At 39.0% G+C, this 13,085-nt stretch overlaps 1 protein-coding gene across 3 annotated transcripts; it reads right to left on the reverse strand.

Moving 5' to 3' along the window:
- Positions 1–1,524: 1,524 nt before the first annotated feature.
- slc24a6a (solute carrier family 24 member 6a) lies at positions 1,525–12,763 on the reverse strand. 3 transcript variants are annotated; one of them, XM_044040908.1, is made up of 17 exons: positions 12,203–12,763; positions 11,877–11,975; positions 9,711–9,787; positions 9,548–9,622; positions 8,929–9,013; positions 8,353–8,456; positions 8,159–8,233; positions 8,053–8,078; positions 7,861–7,914; positions 7,605–7,741; positions 6,757–6,845; positions 5,334–5,601; positions 4,919–5,085; positions 4,721–4,835; positions 4,514–4,626; positions 3,889–3,954; positions 1,525–2,271 (listed from the first exon to the last, which is right to left on the reverse strand). In XM_044040908.1, exons 1-17 carry the CDS (start codon positions 12,309–12,311, stop codon positions 2,161–2,163), a joined length of 1,770 nt encoding a protein of 589 aa, XP_043896843.1. In that variant the 5' UTR covers positions 12,312–12,763; the 3' UTR covers positions 1,525–2,160. The 3 variants fall into 3 exon arrangements, with proteins under 3 accessions (XP_043896843.1, XP_043896842.1, XP_043896841.1); XM_044040907.1 differs by having other exon boundaries at positions 4,532–4,626; positions 6,676–6,845; XM_044040906.1 differs by having other exon boundaries at positions 6,676–6,845.
- Between the last annotated feature and the right edge of the window lie 322 nt (positions 12,764–13,085).

Below are 13,085 nucleotides of genomic sequence, written 5' to 3' on the forward strand. Positions count from 1 at the left end.
AAAGGCCCTTGTTCCAAACGGTCACATTTTGAACAACATACTAAAGTATGATTTTTTTTGTCACATTTTGGACGACATACTAAACTTTTGAACTAATATACTAAAAGAAATTTGGACGACATACTGAAGTATGACTTTTTTGTCAAAAATTAGACGACATACTAAAGAATGAGTTTTTTGTCAAAATTTGGATGACATACTAAACTGAGTTTTTGTCACATTTTGGATGACCTACTATACTATGATTTTTTGAGTGATTTTGGATGACATACTATACATGGACTTTTTTGAGTGATTTTGGTCAACATACTTTACTAAAACTTTTTGGTCAAAATTTTGACGACATAGTAAAGTATGAGTTTTTTTTCAAAATTTGGACTACATACTTAAGTATGACTTTTGTCAAAATTTGGACAACATACTAAAGTATGACTTTTTTATTACATTTTGGATGACATACTGAACTATGACTTTTGTCAAAATTTGGATGACACACTACACTATGACTTTTTTGTTAAAATTTGGACGACATACTAAAGTATGACTTTTTGTCACATTTTGGACAACATACTAAAGTATGACTTTTTTGTAACATTTTGGACGACATTTTGGACGACATAGTAAAGTAAGAGTTCTCCAAAGAGAATTTGGACGACGTACTTAATTATGAGTTTTTTGTAAAAATTTGGACGACATACTGAAGTATGACTTTTTTGTAACATTTTGGACGACATACTAAAGTATGACATTTTTGTCACATTGTGGACAACATTGTGGACAACATTTTGGACGACATAGTAAAGTAAGAGTTCTCCAAAGAGAATTTCGACGACGTACTTAATTATGAGTTTTTTGTAAAAATTTGGACGACATACTGAAGTATGACTTTTTTGTCAAAAATTAGACGACATACTAAAGTATGACTTTTTTGTCACATTTTGGACGACATACTAAATTATGACTTTTGTAAAAAAAATGCATGACATACTGAAGTATGACTTTTTTGTAAAAATTTGGACGACATACTAAAGTATGACTTTTTTGTCAAATTTTGCACGACATACTATACCATGAGAAAGTTGGAAAAACACCTGTACCTACCATTTCTTGGCCTGTTTTTGGACATTGACACATTGGACTTGTTTTAAATATAACATACATTTAAAACGTGTCCAATGCTGTTGAAATTTCAAATTTAACAGGCACAATCTTGTGTTTATGTATCACTACAGTTTTCTTTTCTTCTCTTTTTTTAAATAAAACGTTTTACACATTTTTTATACATTAAAGTTGTTCTAAAAAAAATGCAGAAGCACTTAATCACAAGACATTTTCTGGTCCTTTTATGGTGAAAATAAGAATTAAAAAAAGCCTTAGGTGGTTAAGGTTTAAGTTCCTGGGTTTGTTTGCCTGCTAGAAATATACATTAGCATGCGTGCTATAATCCAACAAGTCTACATCCTCCACTTAATACTGATATTCATTAACGTGCACTGTCAAATCAACCCACTCAAACTGAGTAAATGTCACTAAACAAAGTGTTTTAATGTCACTCGACAAACACACACTGAGGGATTCCCTCCAAACACAGACGTTCAGAAACACCTTGTATCAAACAGGTAACTTTGTTATTAACAAGGTCAAGACAACAGTGGCTTAGTGCAATAATCCAGAGCGTGATCATCAGCCATGCAATGCCATTTACAGCCGCATACACAAAGGCGGGTTGAAAACTTAACATAAAATAACGTCACAGACTGAGAAGCAACTCCATAAATCTACACAACCAGTCATTGAGGTTACTTGTGGCAGTCATTGAGTGATAATAACAACAACAACAACAATAGGTAAACTAACACACTTTGGGTTCCTTATACAATATTCTTGGTTTCAGAATACAAATTTAATACTATATAAATGTACTGTGACACATAGTGCATTATCAGTTGAGCATGGTTTTCATAAAATCTGGGCTTGTAAGTGCTTGGTACAAAACTATGTAAATTACTCATTTATCAAAGGTAAATAATGTCAGGCAGTTGACGTCATATTAATGCAGCTCAAACATGTACAACCACCATGAAATGAAAATACATCTGTCCATACATATGGTTAATAATGCAGCGGTCACTAAGAGAGTTGGAGGTGTGAGTGTGTCTCCTACAGCTGCTCGAAGCCAACAGAGCAGAGGAGGAAGATGCAGTAAAGCAGCAAGAGACTGAGGCCCAACCTGCGGTCCAACCTCCAGTGGTTCACATGAACACACAGGACCTGAGGAGGGAGGAACAGAGACAGAGACAGACAGAGAGAGCTTTGTTTTCACTGTATCTAAAATTCTATCAAAGAAAAACTCAATTTCCTTGTTGACAGGAGAAGTGCAACCGTTTCATATTATTAGGTCAAATCTAAAAAAAGAAGAGTACTTCAATGATGTAGAGTTGTCTCATGTGATTGTATTTCTTATTTTTGTAACCATTATATTGTTCAAGTCACATGATTTATATCTTGTTGAGCTTGGTGTGATTATAAGTCACTATTCCTCCTTCCATCTTGACGTCTCTGTTCAAACAATAAAATATTCCTGAAGCCCCCAGACCTAATTCTCCCTCTGCTGGACAAACATGTTGGAGCTATCAAAGCTATAATATTTCTTCTCGGACACCTGTTACCTGAAAACGTGGACATTCCGGAGAAAATGGGAGGAGGAAGAAAGTCGATGTGATCTCACGTGATGTGGGAGGTAAGGAAATAAGGCTGACAAACTCTAAACGGTAGTAGATAGATAAGCTGGGAGAATCTTTGCCACTCTGACCTCTGATCTCCTAGACAGAGGACCTTTTATATTACTTTTATGTATTTTATAAGAAACCTCTGAATTTTTGTTTTAATTTTTGTTCTTTATTTAAAAAAAACGTTGTTAGTTAATTTCTTTCATAACATATTTTTTTCTTTATTTTTGACCACTAAAGAAAAAAAGAGGTTTTTTTCTGCATCCTGAGGCCAGCACATGGCACCCTCACCACAGCAACTTTAGGGATGGGAATCGGATACTGGTCAAAATCACTCGATCAGATATCGGACAGCTGAAAATGTAGAATTCGATACAATCCAAAAATCCTATATATCACATGCTTCACTATGCATAGACAGTAAAAAATGTAAATAGAAATCAGCAAAAGCATTTTAGCTAAGTCATGTTTGAGCTGTTTGTTTCTTCTTTTTTGGGAGAACATTATTTGATACACAGTTGGGAGAATTATGTCTCAAATGTGTTGTTAACAGCTTCATAGTTCATAAATGGTGTAAAACGAATGTATCAGACTAATATCGAGTTTTTGATATCGGACACAAAAAAGTGGTATCATCCCATCACTAGATAACGTGACTGATTTATTAGGAATGGCTCCTGTTGACTTCACATACGAGCCTAGGACACTTGGGTGATAGTGAAAACTATTTTTTCCTTAATACTCCAAACTGTTTGAAGCCGTTACACTTTACACAGTACAATAATGCTTTTACCTCCGTCTGCCTCGACTATAAACAAAACCTGTATGCAGTGCAAAAGTGTTGTTTGGATTTAAAAGTCATGGACTACAACTGTAAATATGATCTTCATTAGGATTTAATGGTGCCCTCTACTGGGCACCATAACTCAAAAAGTTAAGAATAGATATATAATGATAAAAGGATTTCTGGAGGAAATCATTATATTTTGATGGTGACCTGGTCATGGGTGTGGAGACAACTTTTTTTATTTTTCTTTAAATAATTGATAACTTTTTAATGCAAGACAAAGGAGAGTAGAGTACTGACACTGGTGGAAACTGAGTGGACTTTGTCTAATAAGAGTAATAATCTATTATATAACAGTGTAAATGTACTTACAGTAAGCATGACTGAGGCCAACAACAGAATCACAGAGTACACCAGACCTTTGCTGTTGATTGTCACCTAAAAACAGATCAAATAAAAAATCATTGACATTTTTTGGGCAAAAACAAGACCACAACATCAACATATGGAAATCTTTACATTGCTATGTTAAAAGTCCAATATTCAGTCTCATTCAGCACTGTTGCCTTTTAGGGAAAAATCTTATTATTTCTTTAGTTGATAAAATCTTGACTATCTTTACCAGATAGATGCCAACTGTGTGTAACTGTGTGTAAATACTAGTACTGGTCAGACAAACGTCACCAGGTGACCACTGGAATCAAACTGCACACAATGCACTACTATTTTAATTAAAAAATCTGCCCACTCTGGTCATAAACGTGATAGATCAGGTTTTTTAAAGTGTGGGTGTATTGAATGCAACCTTTATTGTTAAGTTTGTGTCATTGAGTTAAATCTAAGCAAATTATTTCAAATGCCAAATTCACAAAATAACACATTTGAATTTACTGGCGGAGGCAGCAACAGATCTCCAAACTCTTGTGTGCCTTGATGTAAAATCACTGCTTTTCTTCATGAAGTTTTATATAGAGATAGAGAAAACATCTGGTGTTACCACGGATCCATAACTGACTATGAGAGTCCTCAGTGCCCATGGGAAGCCCAAGCCGAGCAGAACATCAAAGATGTTACTGCCAATGGAGTTGGATACGGCCATGTCTCCCATCCCTGCAGCATTTGACACACGTACAAATGTAAAGACGTATTCTCCTGGTGAAATCTGCAGATGGAGTCAACAGAGTGTACACTGAGTCACACACACCTTGTCGGGCGACAATGAGGCTGGCCATGCAGTCAGGAACACTGGTTCCTGCTGCCAGAAAAGTGATGCCCATGATGACATCAGGGATTCCAAGTGTGTAGCTGATTATGGTCACCTAGACGGAAGAAAAGACTTAGTTTATATGTTTCTTTTCTTGCGTGTGTGTGTGAGCGTGTTTCACATCACTGCGTTTCCTACCATCCAGACCATGAGGTAGGAGAACAGGGCTATCCAGAGTGTGGAGGAGAGGAAGGTGATCAGGTACCAGCGCTGCCACTGTGGCAGGTTACAGTCGGGGATGCTGCAGTAAAGCAGGACGCTCACGGGCCACGAGAGCAGCCATTTCAGACACACACTCCAGCTATCTGAGGACGCCATGAAAGCACAGTTTCCCCACATGGATCATTGCAGATTCATCTAAACTAATTAATAATTCACATGGCATCGTCTGGACGTGCTTCTCTAATTAGCTTTGATTAACTCTGCAACTCTGCAAAAAAAACACATTTTCTGCTGAAAAACAAATCCAGATTGATCTCTTATTTGTTTACCCATACTGGCCCTTAAAGAGGATATCTCTTTATGCAGCTGGGTACAGTCATTAACTACTCACCTGGCACGACAAACGGTTTGAAAGGCGCACTCTCCTCCTCTCCCTCCTCCTGCTCTTCCTCATCTTCCTCTTCCTCTTTTGGAGGTGCTCCTCCACCGGCCCCTTCCACCACCTCTTTACCCCTCTCCCTCTCTCCCTCCAGAGTCTGTCTGTCCCCCTCAGCCGCTGACCCATTCTCCCTCCCCCACAGCCTGCTAGCCCCCAAACCATCCTCCCCTGAGGCTCCCCCCTCCTCTGGGCCGACTCGAGCTCGAATCAGCCTCTGCCTCTGTGGGAGGGGGAATGAAGTCAGAGAAAAGACAGAAGGAAACCAAGAAATAATGGAAATGACAAGAAACTGCAACAAGCCAAAGGAAATGACTTAATTTGAGTGTAGCTAACAATATGAGAACTGGCAGGTGGAGCAATTAAGCAGCCAGGCATGTCCTCACATTCACCAGCGCAGATTTGGGAAGCGTTGATCGGGGACATGATACAGAGCAGGGGCAGCGACAGCAGTCACACTATAATTTGGCAGCAGGACTGACAAGCACACATGCAAAGGAGGGAGGTGACAGAGTGAGGAAGAAGATTTCTAGATTGATTTCTTGTCTGTTGTTTATTATGCATTAGGCAGCACTCTGTTTGTTTCTTTGTGGGCTGATGATATGGTCTCCATTTAAAAGCAAACAGGATGGTGTTTGATATCTCTCCAGTCTGTTTCTGTCTGTTTAATTCATCTTTCCCTTCCTACATTTACTGAAAATATAACTAACAAATAAATATCACTACCACCTACAGTTTTACATCTTCTAACCTGCTTTTACACCAGGTTGGATTCAGTGAGAAATCAATCTTAATGGCTTACAGCATGTAAATAAAAATTAAAATGAAGCTAAATATTCAATATAAATTCCATTTTAACCATTTGTGGAGGACAACAACAAAACGGACGTGTGGACAATCGGAATATGATGCTACTGGTAACTGTAGGCAACTAAATGAAAGTTATCATTACCTTGATCATTTATCCAGACCTCCATACAAATACATAAGTCCACAAAATACAGTATATAACACAATATACATTTACATTATATAGATGTCTTTGGACATTTCGATGTAGAAAGTTTACATATTATACCTATAAATAAAGGTAAATTGTTTTTCAAAAAAGAATTATTAGACTTGAAAATATGGTGATTTTAACACACTGAAAGATATTTTTATATTTTACGATCTCTGTAGTAATTTTACCATATTGTTAATATTGACTGGACAATAGCATGTCGATGTCTGTACCCACCAAACCAAGCTAAAAAACAAAAAAGGACGTTATGTGTGTGACTTTGGGGAAGGGTACCTCATTGATGACCATGCGTCCTGCCATGCGCAAGCGGGTGAGGGGAGGGAAATGCGGGGTGATGAGAAGGCGGAGGCTTGCCTCTGAGAAGGAGAGCTGATGGGGGTGCTGCTTCATCAGCTCATCCACCATCGCCACCCCTGAGTCCTGACCAGCCACTACGCATGAATCTGAAGGAAAGGCAGGGGACAAATATTAGCAGGAGGACAGTGGCATTCAGAGTCAGATTTACGTATATGAACCCCCAAAAAATAGCTTATTCACTATTCAACTGGCACCATGCACAATGACGGCTGATGTTTCATATCTCATGACTAACAACAAAACTAACAATGATGATAACATAAAATAAATTAGTTCACTTTAGTCTCTAGAAATTAAATTTGTTTTCTGTATGATCGCAATAATTTCGATCGTCTTTATAGTCAAAATCCCTGATTTTGTAAATAAAGGGGAAGAAAGGCGAGTTGCGGCAGCGGTGAGCCGAGCCCCAGACTGTGCTGTACCTAACACACTGGGTTGATGCACGCCAACGTTTGCAGATACATTATTATACACTCAGACCTTCCACAATCTAGCTATTATGTTTAATGAATGTATGTGACATATTTAGTCTTGTTGATCGGACATAAAACCGCAGTGAAAAGACACAAGGTGAGTCTCACCTGCTTCCCCTGACTGCACGTCCCTGACAGAGTATATCCTACAGATTTCAAGTAAGTTACAAAAAAGAAGACAAAAGACAATGACAGAGACATAATCCTCTATCCATGTGGTCTAGTTCTATTTGAGCCAGTTGGGAATCCACTGGGAGCAGAAATGGGTTTGACTGGCAGCTGAAACTGTGCCACTGTGTCTGTTGATTGCAGCTCAAAAACTCAGCTGTTCTCTGTGTATAAATGTGCATGCACACACACAAGCTCCTGTACCTGGTTTCAGCGGCACCATGTCATTGTCGCAGTCTATGGCGTTTCCGACTGCAGTTGTCCGTCGTAGGCTGCTCAGACACGGCTGACCTTCCCTGCTGCAGTGTGTCTCTACCAGGTTGCACAGAGATCTGTTAAACCTACAGACAACAGACACCAAGAATTTGATAAGGCAACATTGAGTATGTCTTTATTGAATAGAGTGTGGTGTGGGTTGACAGCAATGGAATAGGAACATGAGGAAGAGGAGGAGACTTACTTCATGATGATTATATAGAGTCCATACATAGAGATCAGGATGATGGTCTCCCACCTGTGACATGGACACAAACACCAACACTAGTCCAGAAATGCAATAGAATTCATCTCCGTGACTGTCAGCTGTCTTTGAAATTGATCTGAACTCCACAGAGTAGGCTACTGAGTCATAGCATGTTCACTGTTGTCTTACCACAAGACTTTTTCATCATAGATAACCTGCAAATAAAAATAAACTGTAAGTACTAAGCAGAAACTAACTTTACAGATCATCTATCGCTCTGACCAGGATTCCTCACCAGGATAAGCACCAAAATGGACAGAATGTAGAAAAGTGCATCACGAAACAAAGGCCACCAGCTCAGGCAGATGGGCTGGAGACAATGGACACACACGGCACGTGAAGAATAATTTGACAAACACTTATTAAGCACACTTAATAACAATAAATACATCAACAAATACAAGTCCTGGTCTGGACACAGTGTTGTACCTGTTTGGCAAAGATGCCGCAAATGCCGATGATGACGAGGATGTTGAAGACAGCTGATCCCACAATAGTTCCAACACCCACATCTCCTTTTGTGATAAACACACCTAAAATACAGAAAAGATTGTCTCATGAGACAATATTCAATCATTTCTGGATGTCTCTTATAAAAATGTATTATTTATTTCAGTTACTCATATTTCTTTTTGTTTTGAGAATAAATGAGATTACTGTGATTTTATTATCATGAGTGAGATTTGTTCATTTTAATAAAAAAATCCCCTTATAGTTATTCTGTAATAGTGGCATTTTATTATTGATAGCGAATTATTTCTGCTCAAAATGTATATTTTTTCATCTAAAGTCACAGTTAAACAAAAACAACTAAATAAAACATACTTCTCGCCATCTTTGTTCTTGTCTACTTAAAAAAAAAATAGGTCAACTGGCCGTTCTTATGACACTTGACTTTTCCCAGTCATAATTATGTGACCTCCATGCATATGAGGGAGGGTAACTCAACAATCAATGGGCTGATCCATTATATGAAGTAGCAGAATGGACAAGTGTCATACTGACCAATCAGAGAGGTGAAGAGCTCGGGAGCAGAGCTCCCAGCTGCCATGAAGGTTGCTCCGGCAACATCCTGACTGAGCTGAAGATTCTACAGGACAGAGGAGTTAATACAGATTAAAGAATAAGGCTGCTGGAGCCCTAAAAGCTCACCTAGTAGAGAATATCACATATCAAATATTTCCTGCCGCAGCCTACATTCAAATCCAGTCTACATATTAAAGTCAGTGCAATTTCTTTCATTGTATTTTTCCGTTTTAATGTTATAGTCTGTGCATCCAGTGCTTGATATAGTCACATTCTCTGTTACCCAATTAAAAACAGTCGGGGTGTTAAATATGAGCTAATACCACGCAATGTCCTAAATGTAAATGAATCCCTAACAAATGCATAATTTAGTTATAATGTACAGTAGAGTAATGACTACACAACTCTACAGTGTCAAGGTGTTTTGAGGGAGTGGTGAAATTCTGTATTTGTTATGTCTTAAATAAATATGCTGAGTGCCACAGACACGAGAGGTCAGGATGTAGTAATGAACATGCGAATGAAAAGACTACTTACTGTTGATTTTGGCCTTTTGATTTCACTGACAATAACATTTTGAATAAATGTCTAATTTTACCTCTGATACTTTTTCCAATGATGGTACAAAGTAAACATCACACACGATGGCCAACGCATAAAACATGTAGATAGCCTGAAAGACACAGGACAAAACCCATTAGGTGCATCTGTCTGTCTCTGAATCTTTCATTTTGACTTCTGGCTTCAATGCAGCTACTCACACAGAAAACATGGAGGAGTACTGCTCCTTGTCTCCTCTGCTGCTGAGTGAAGATGTCTTCAGGGAACTCATGGACGGCTGGAGAAGATAAAGGACACGACAGAGAAATAATTTAAACATGAGACTGCAGAACCTCCGCTAATGCTGAAATGGGAAGTTTTTCCCCAAATTATTAGAGATTTGTCTATCTTGGAGCTGCATAGTGAAAAAAACAGCAGCAGCTGTGATTGACACATGCAGGCACGGACTCAGGCAACACGCATTTTCAATAGCACAATCTTCTTCACAATAGATAAGAAGCTAAAATCCTGGTCATGATTATAATGAGTCACAATACCCTTGTTAAGTCCAGACATGGGGAAAAAACACTGCTATACAGAGAGAGAGAGAATGAGTCACACAGAGACACATAGAGAGAGAGTCGTGAAAAGCTAATAAGGCTTAATCAGGATCATGTGAACTCATTTGACAATGGTTTGAATGTATCTGACATGTTTTTATATTTAAACATTACATACTACAGCTTTAACATCTTACCATCTTAATCTTTCTTTAACTGATTGGTTATTTTTTTGTTTTCTTGGTGTCTGTTTTTTTAATAATAATTTTGAGGTTATACAATCTGTCCTGAACACCAACAGATTTCTGAGAAGTGTTCTTTCATTCTGCTCTGCATGATGAATACAGTTTAATTGAATTTTATTGGTCCAGTGTGGATCATTTAGCATGGTGTATTGGCGGAAATTCAATATAATACCCATAATGTAGAATAGCTCTAAAATAAAAAATAGTTGGGGGGTTTTTGTAGCCTCAGAATAAGCCTTTTCTATTTTTTTGAGGTAAAGGCACCAACTTAAGCTGTCATGTATACAGGAGATGTTTCACATTTTAAAATCAGAAGCTTAGTGCACAAACATAAGAATGACATAATTTCTGGTATGTGAAGGCCCCTGTAGTTACCTGACACACTTGGGAAATGAAAAGCTAAGACGAGAAGTCCTTCTTCCTTCAGCACTTTTTGGAAGGGAATTAATGTAGAAAATGTATCAGCAGTTTGCTATTTGTAATGCTACCCCTGGGCTTTTTTAATTACTTGTGAGTGCACAGTGAGGGAAAAGACGGTGTGTGTTAGTTCAAGACTTTGTTGGATGCATAGCAGATTGTATCCCCGAGCAAAAAGGTTCTGAGACAGATTGGAGTCAGAGGAGTGCCACCGCCATGCTTGCAGTTTCTTTCAATGTGTTCCTCTGCTGACTTCAAAATCTCGAAATCCCCCACTGTACTCTCTTACACATTCAGACAAATGTAATCACTCACTGTGCATAAACAAACAAACAAACAAACAAATAAATAAATAAGCTGCCTCCCATGTAAATTGTGACGTAGTTTCCACAGCAGATTTTCTGATTCATTTGTAGTCAGGACTTAAAATCTCCACAGGCAATAAATGTACCAAACGTACCAAAGCGAAACTTGTGACAAACTTGAATAAAAGACATTACACAGAGGCAACATTGCGCAGCCACAAGGCATGGTGGGACGGAGACAAAGACACGATACTAAAACATACAAATACGGTAATGGGAAGAAAAGGGCTAAGCTGGTAATTCCCTGTGGCACTAAACAGCTCAATAAATTCTAAATACAAGTTCAGTTCATCTCAGTGGGTGAAACAAAAAAAAACTTCTTTTTTTCTTTCTTGTTTTTCAGTCAAACTGATCCATGTGCACACAAGCTATTAGAGAGCTGCTGACCACTAATCACTCAGCAGGTCATTATGACAGAGCAGGCACTTTGAACAGCTCCTGATGCACACACAGCATTCAACCACAAATTCACCATTCAGTTTCCTAGCAACTGGGTCCCTCAAAGGCTGAACTGTGTTTAAACGTCTACATGTGCAGTTTGAAGAAATGATGGATGAGATGAACGAAGAGAGAGGTAGATCAGTGCACAGAAGAGGAGATGGAGTTAAACTGATTAACAGAGAGACAAGACCCCACACTTCACCACTGCCTCAGCACACAAAACACACATTGTCACAGTGACTGATCATTCTCTACTGTATGAATACTCAAACCCTGATTCGGTTAGAAACTTCAAACTGGAAACTGTCTTTTTTTCATCTACAGAAAAGACAGAACATAGATAATAAAATATGTCTCACCAGATCTGGAAATACTGTCATTCTGGTTGGTGGCCTCTTTTTGCTGGGTGAGTTCTCTCTTGGACAAGATGTCACGATCCACAACAGGTCCATGAAAGCCTGAGGAGAGACGTACATGTAAATATACAGCATATATATTTATACAACTATAATATTATATTGTAAATGTCACTTTGAAAAAGTGGAGGACACTGCAATCTTTACCAAACTTTGACTGTGCCATTTAAAAAATTTTTTTTACTTCAATCAACGTATTATGGATTTAAACAACAGCACGAGTGTAAAAGACATAATATCAAGTATTTGTTGTTTAAGTGAAGAAACACCTGAGATATCATTTGAGTGAAAGAACCAAGTGACTGCGAGCAGAGCGACTCCACAGACGCAGAACCGCGGGAGCAGCCGCGTCTGTAAGCTCGGTCTCGGCGCTCTCATCCCGCCAGCCGCCTGTCGCGGGGCTCTCTGCTCAGAACATCGTCGCAGCTGGTCCTCGTCCTCCGCCTCGCACCTCCGGATTTCCCCTGCTTTTATAGTTCGTTACACACCGGTCTGTTTGGTCTCTTCGACTGGTTTCCCTTATTTCAACTGCTCAGGCTTTGGTCTCCATCCACGACACAGGCTCGGCCCATTTTCAGCATCTCCAGTCACTCAGTTCCGCACCAAGCAACGCAGCATCAGCAGCATCCGCGTCAACAAGCTCCAGCAGAAACAATATGCAGAGACCAGGCAATGATTATCAGCGGGACTTAAAGAAATACTAATCCACTCAGAGTCCTCATCCCCTTAAATCTGATCCCCCCCCCGTGAGTATTTTTCTTTGTATGGGAGAGGGTGTTTTTCCTGGAGTCACAGAAAAACACCACCAGGGAGCGCCTTCAGCTGGGTGGGGCGAGTGGAGAGACAGCTCAGCTCAGTGAGGAGGTGTGTGGACACACTTTCACTGATGCAAGTAATCCAGAACGTGGAAACAATGAATTAAATCTCCATACTGAGGCTGAAGATGAGAACAGCATTCATTTACTCATGGCCCATGTGTGTCAAAAGTTATGGCTGCAGGAAGGAGCCGTAATGGCAGGAAACACTCATGTTAGCACATAAAACAAGTGAACCATCAATAAACCACATGTCTATCTATCAATCTATCTATCTATTGACATTTATTTGAAGCGTTTCCTACAATTTGTCATGAATAACCAACCTCTTACCAAA

This window comes from Solea senegalensis, linkage group LG12, assembly GCF_019176455.1.
Source record: "Solea senegalensis isolate Sse05_10M linkage group LG12, IFAPA_SoseM_1, whole genome shotgun sequence".
NCBI classification, from domain to species: Eukaryota; Metazoa; Chordata; class Actinopteri; order Pleuronectiformes; family Soleidae; genus Solea; species Solea senegalensis.

Coding starts and splice junctions, on each gene's coding strand:
- slc24a6a (XM_044040906.1), bottom strand. CDS start 12,311: ATGAGAGCGCCGAGACCGAGCTTACAGACGCGGCTGCTCCCGCGGTTC. Junction 9,014..9,547: donor CATTGGAAAAAGTATCAGAG/GTAAAATTAGAC, acceptor TCTGTCCTGTAG/AATCTTCAGCTCAGTCAGGA. Junction 8,234..8,352: donor GCGGCATCTTTGCCAAACAG/GTACAACACTGT, acceptor CATTGTCTCCAG/CCCATCTGCCTGAGCTGGTG.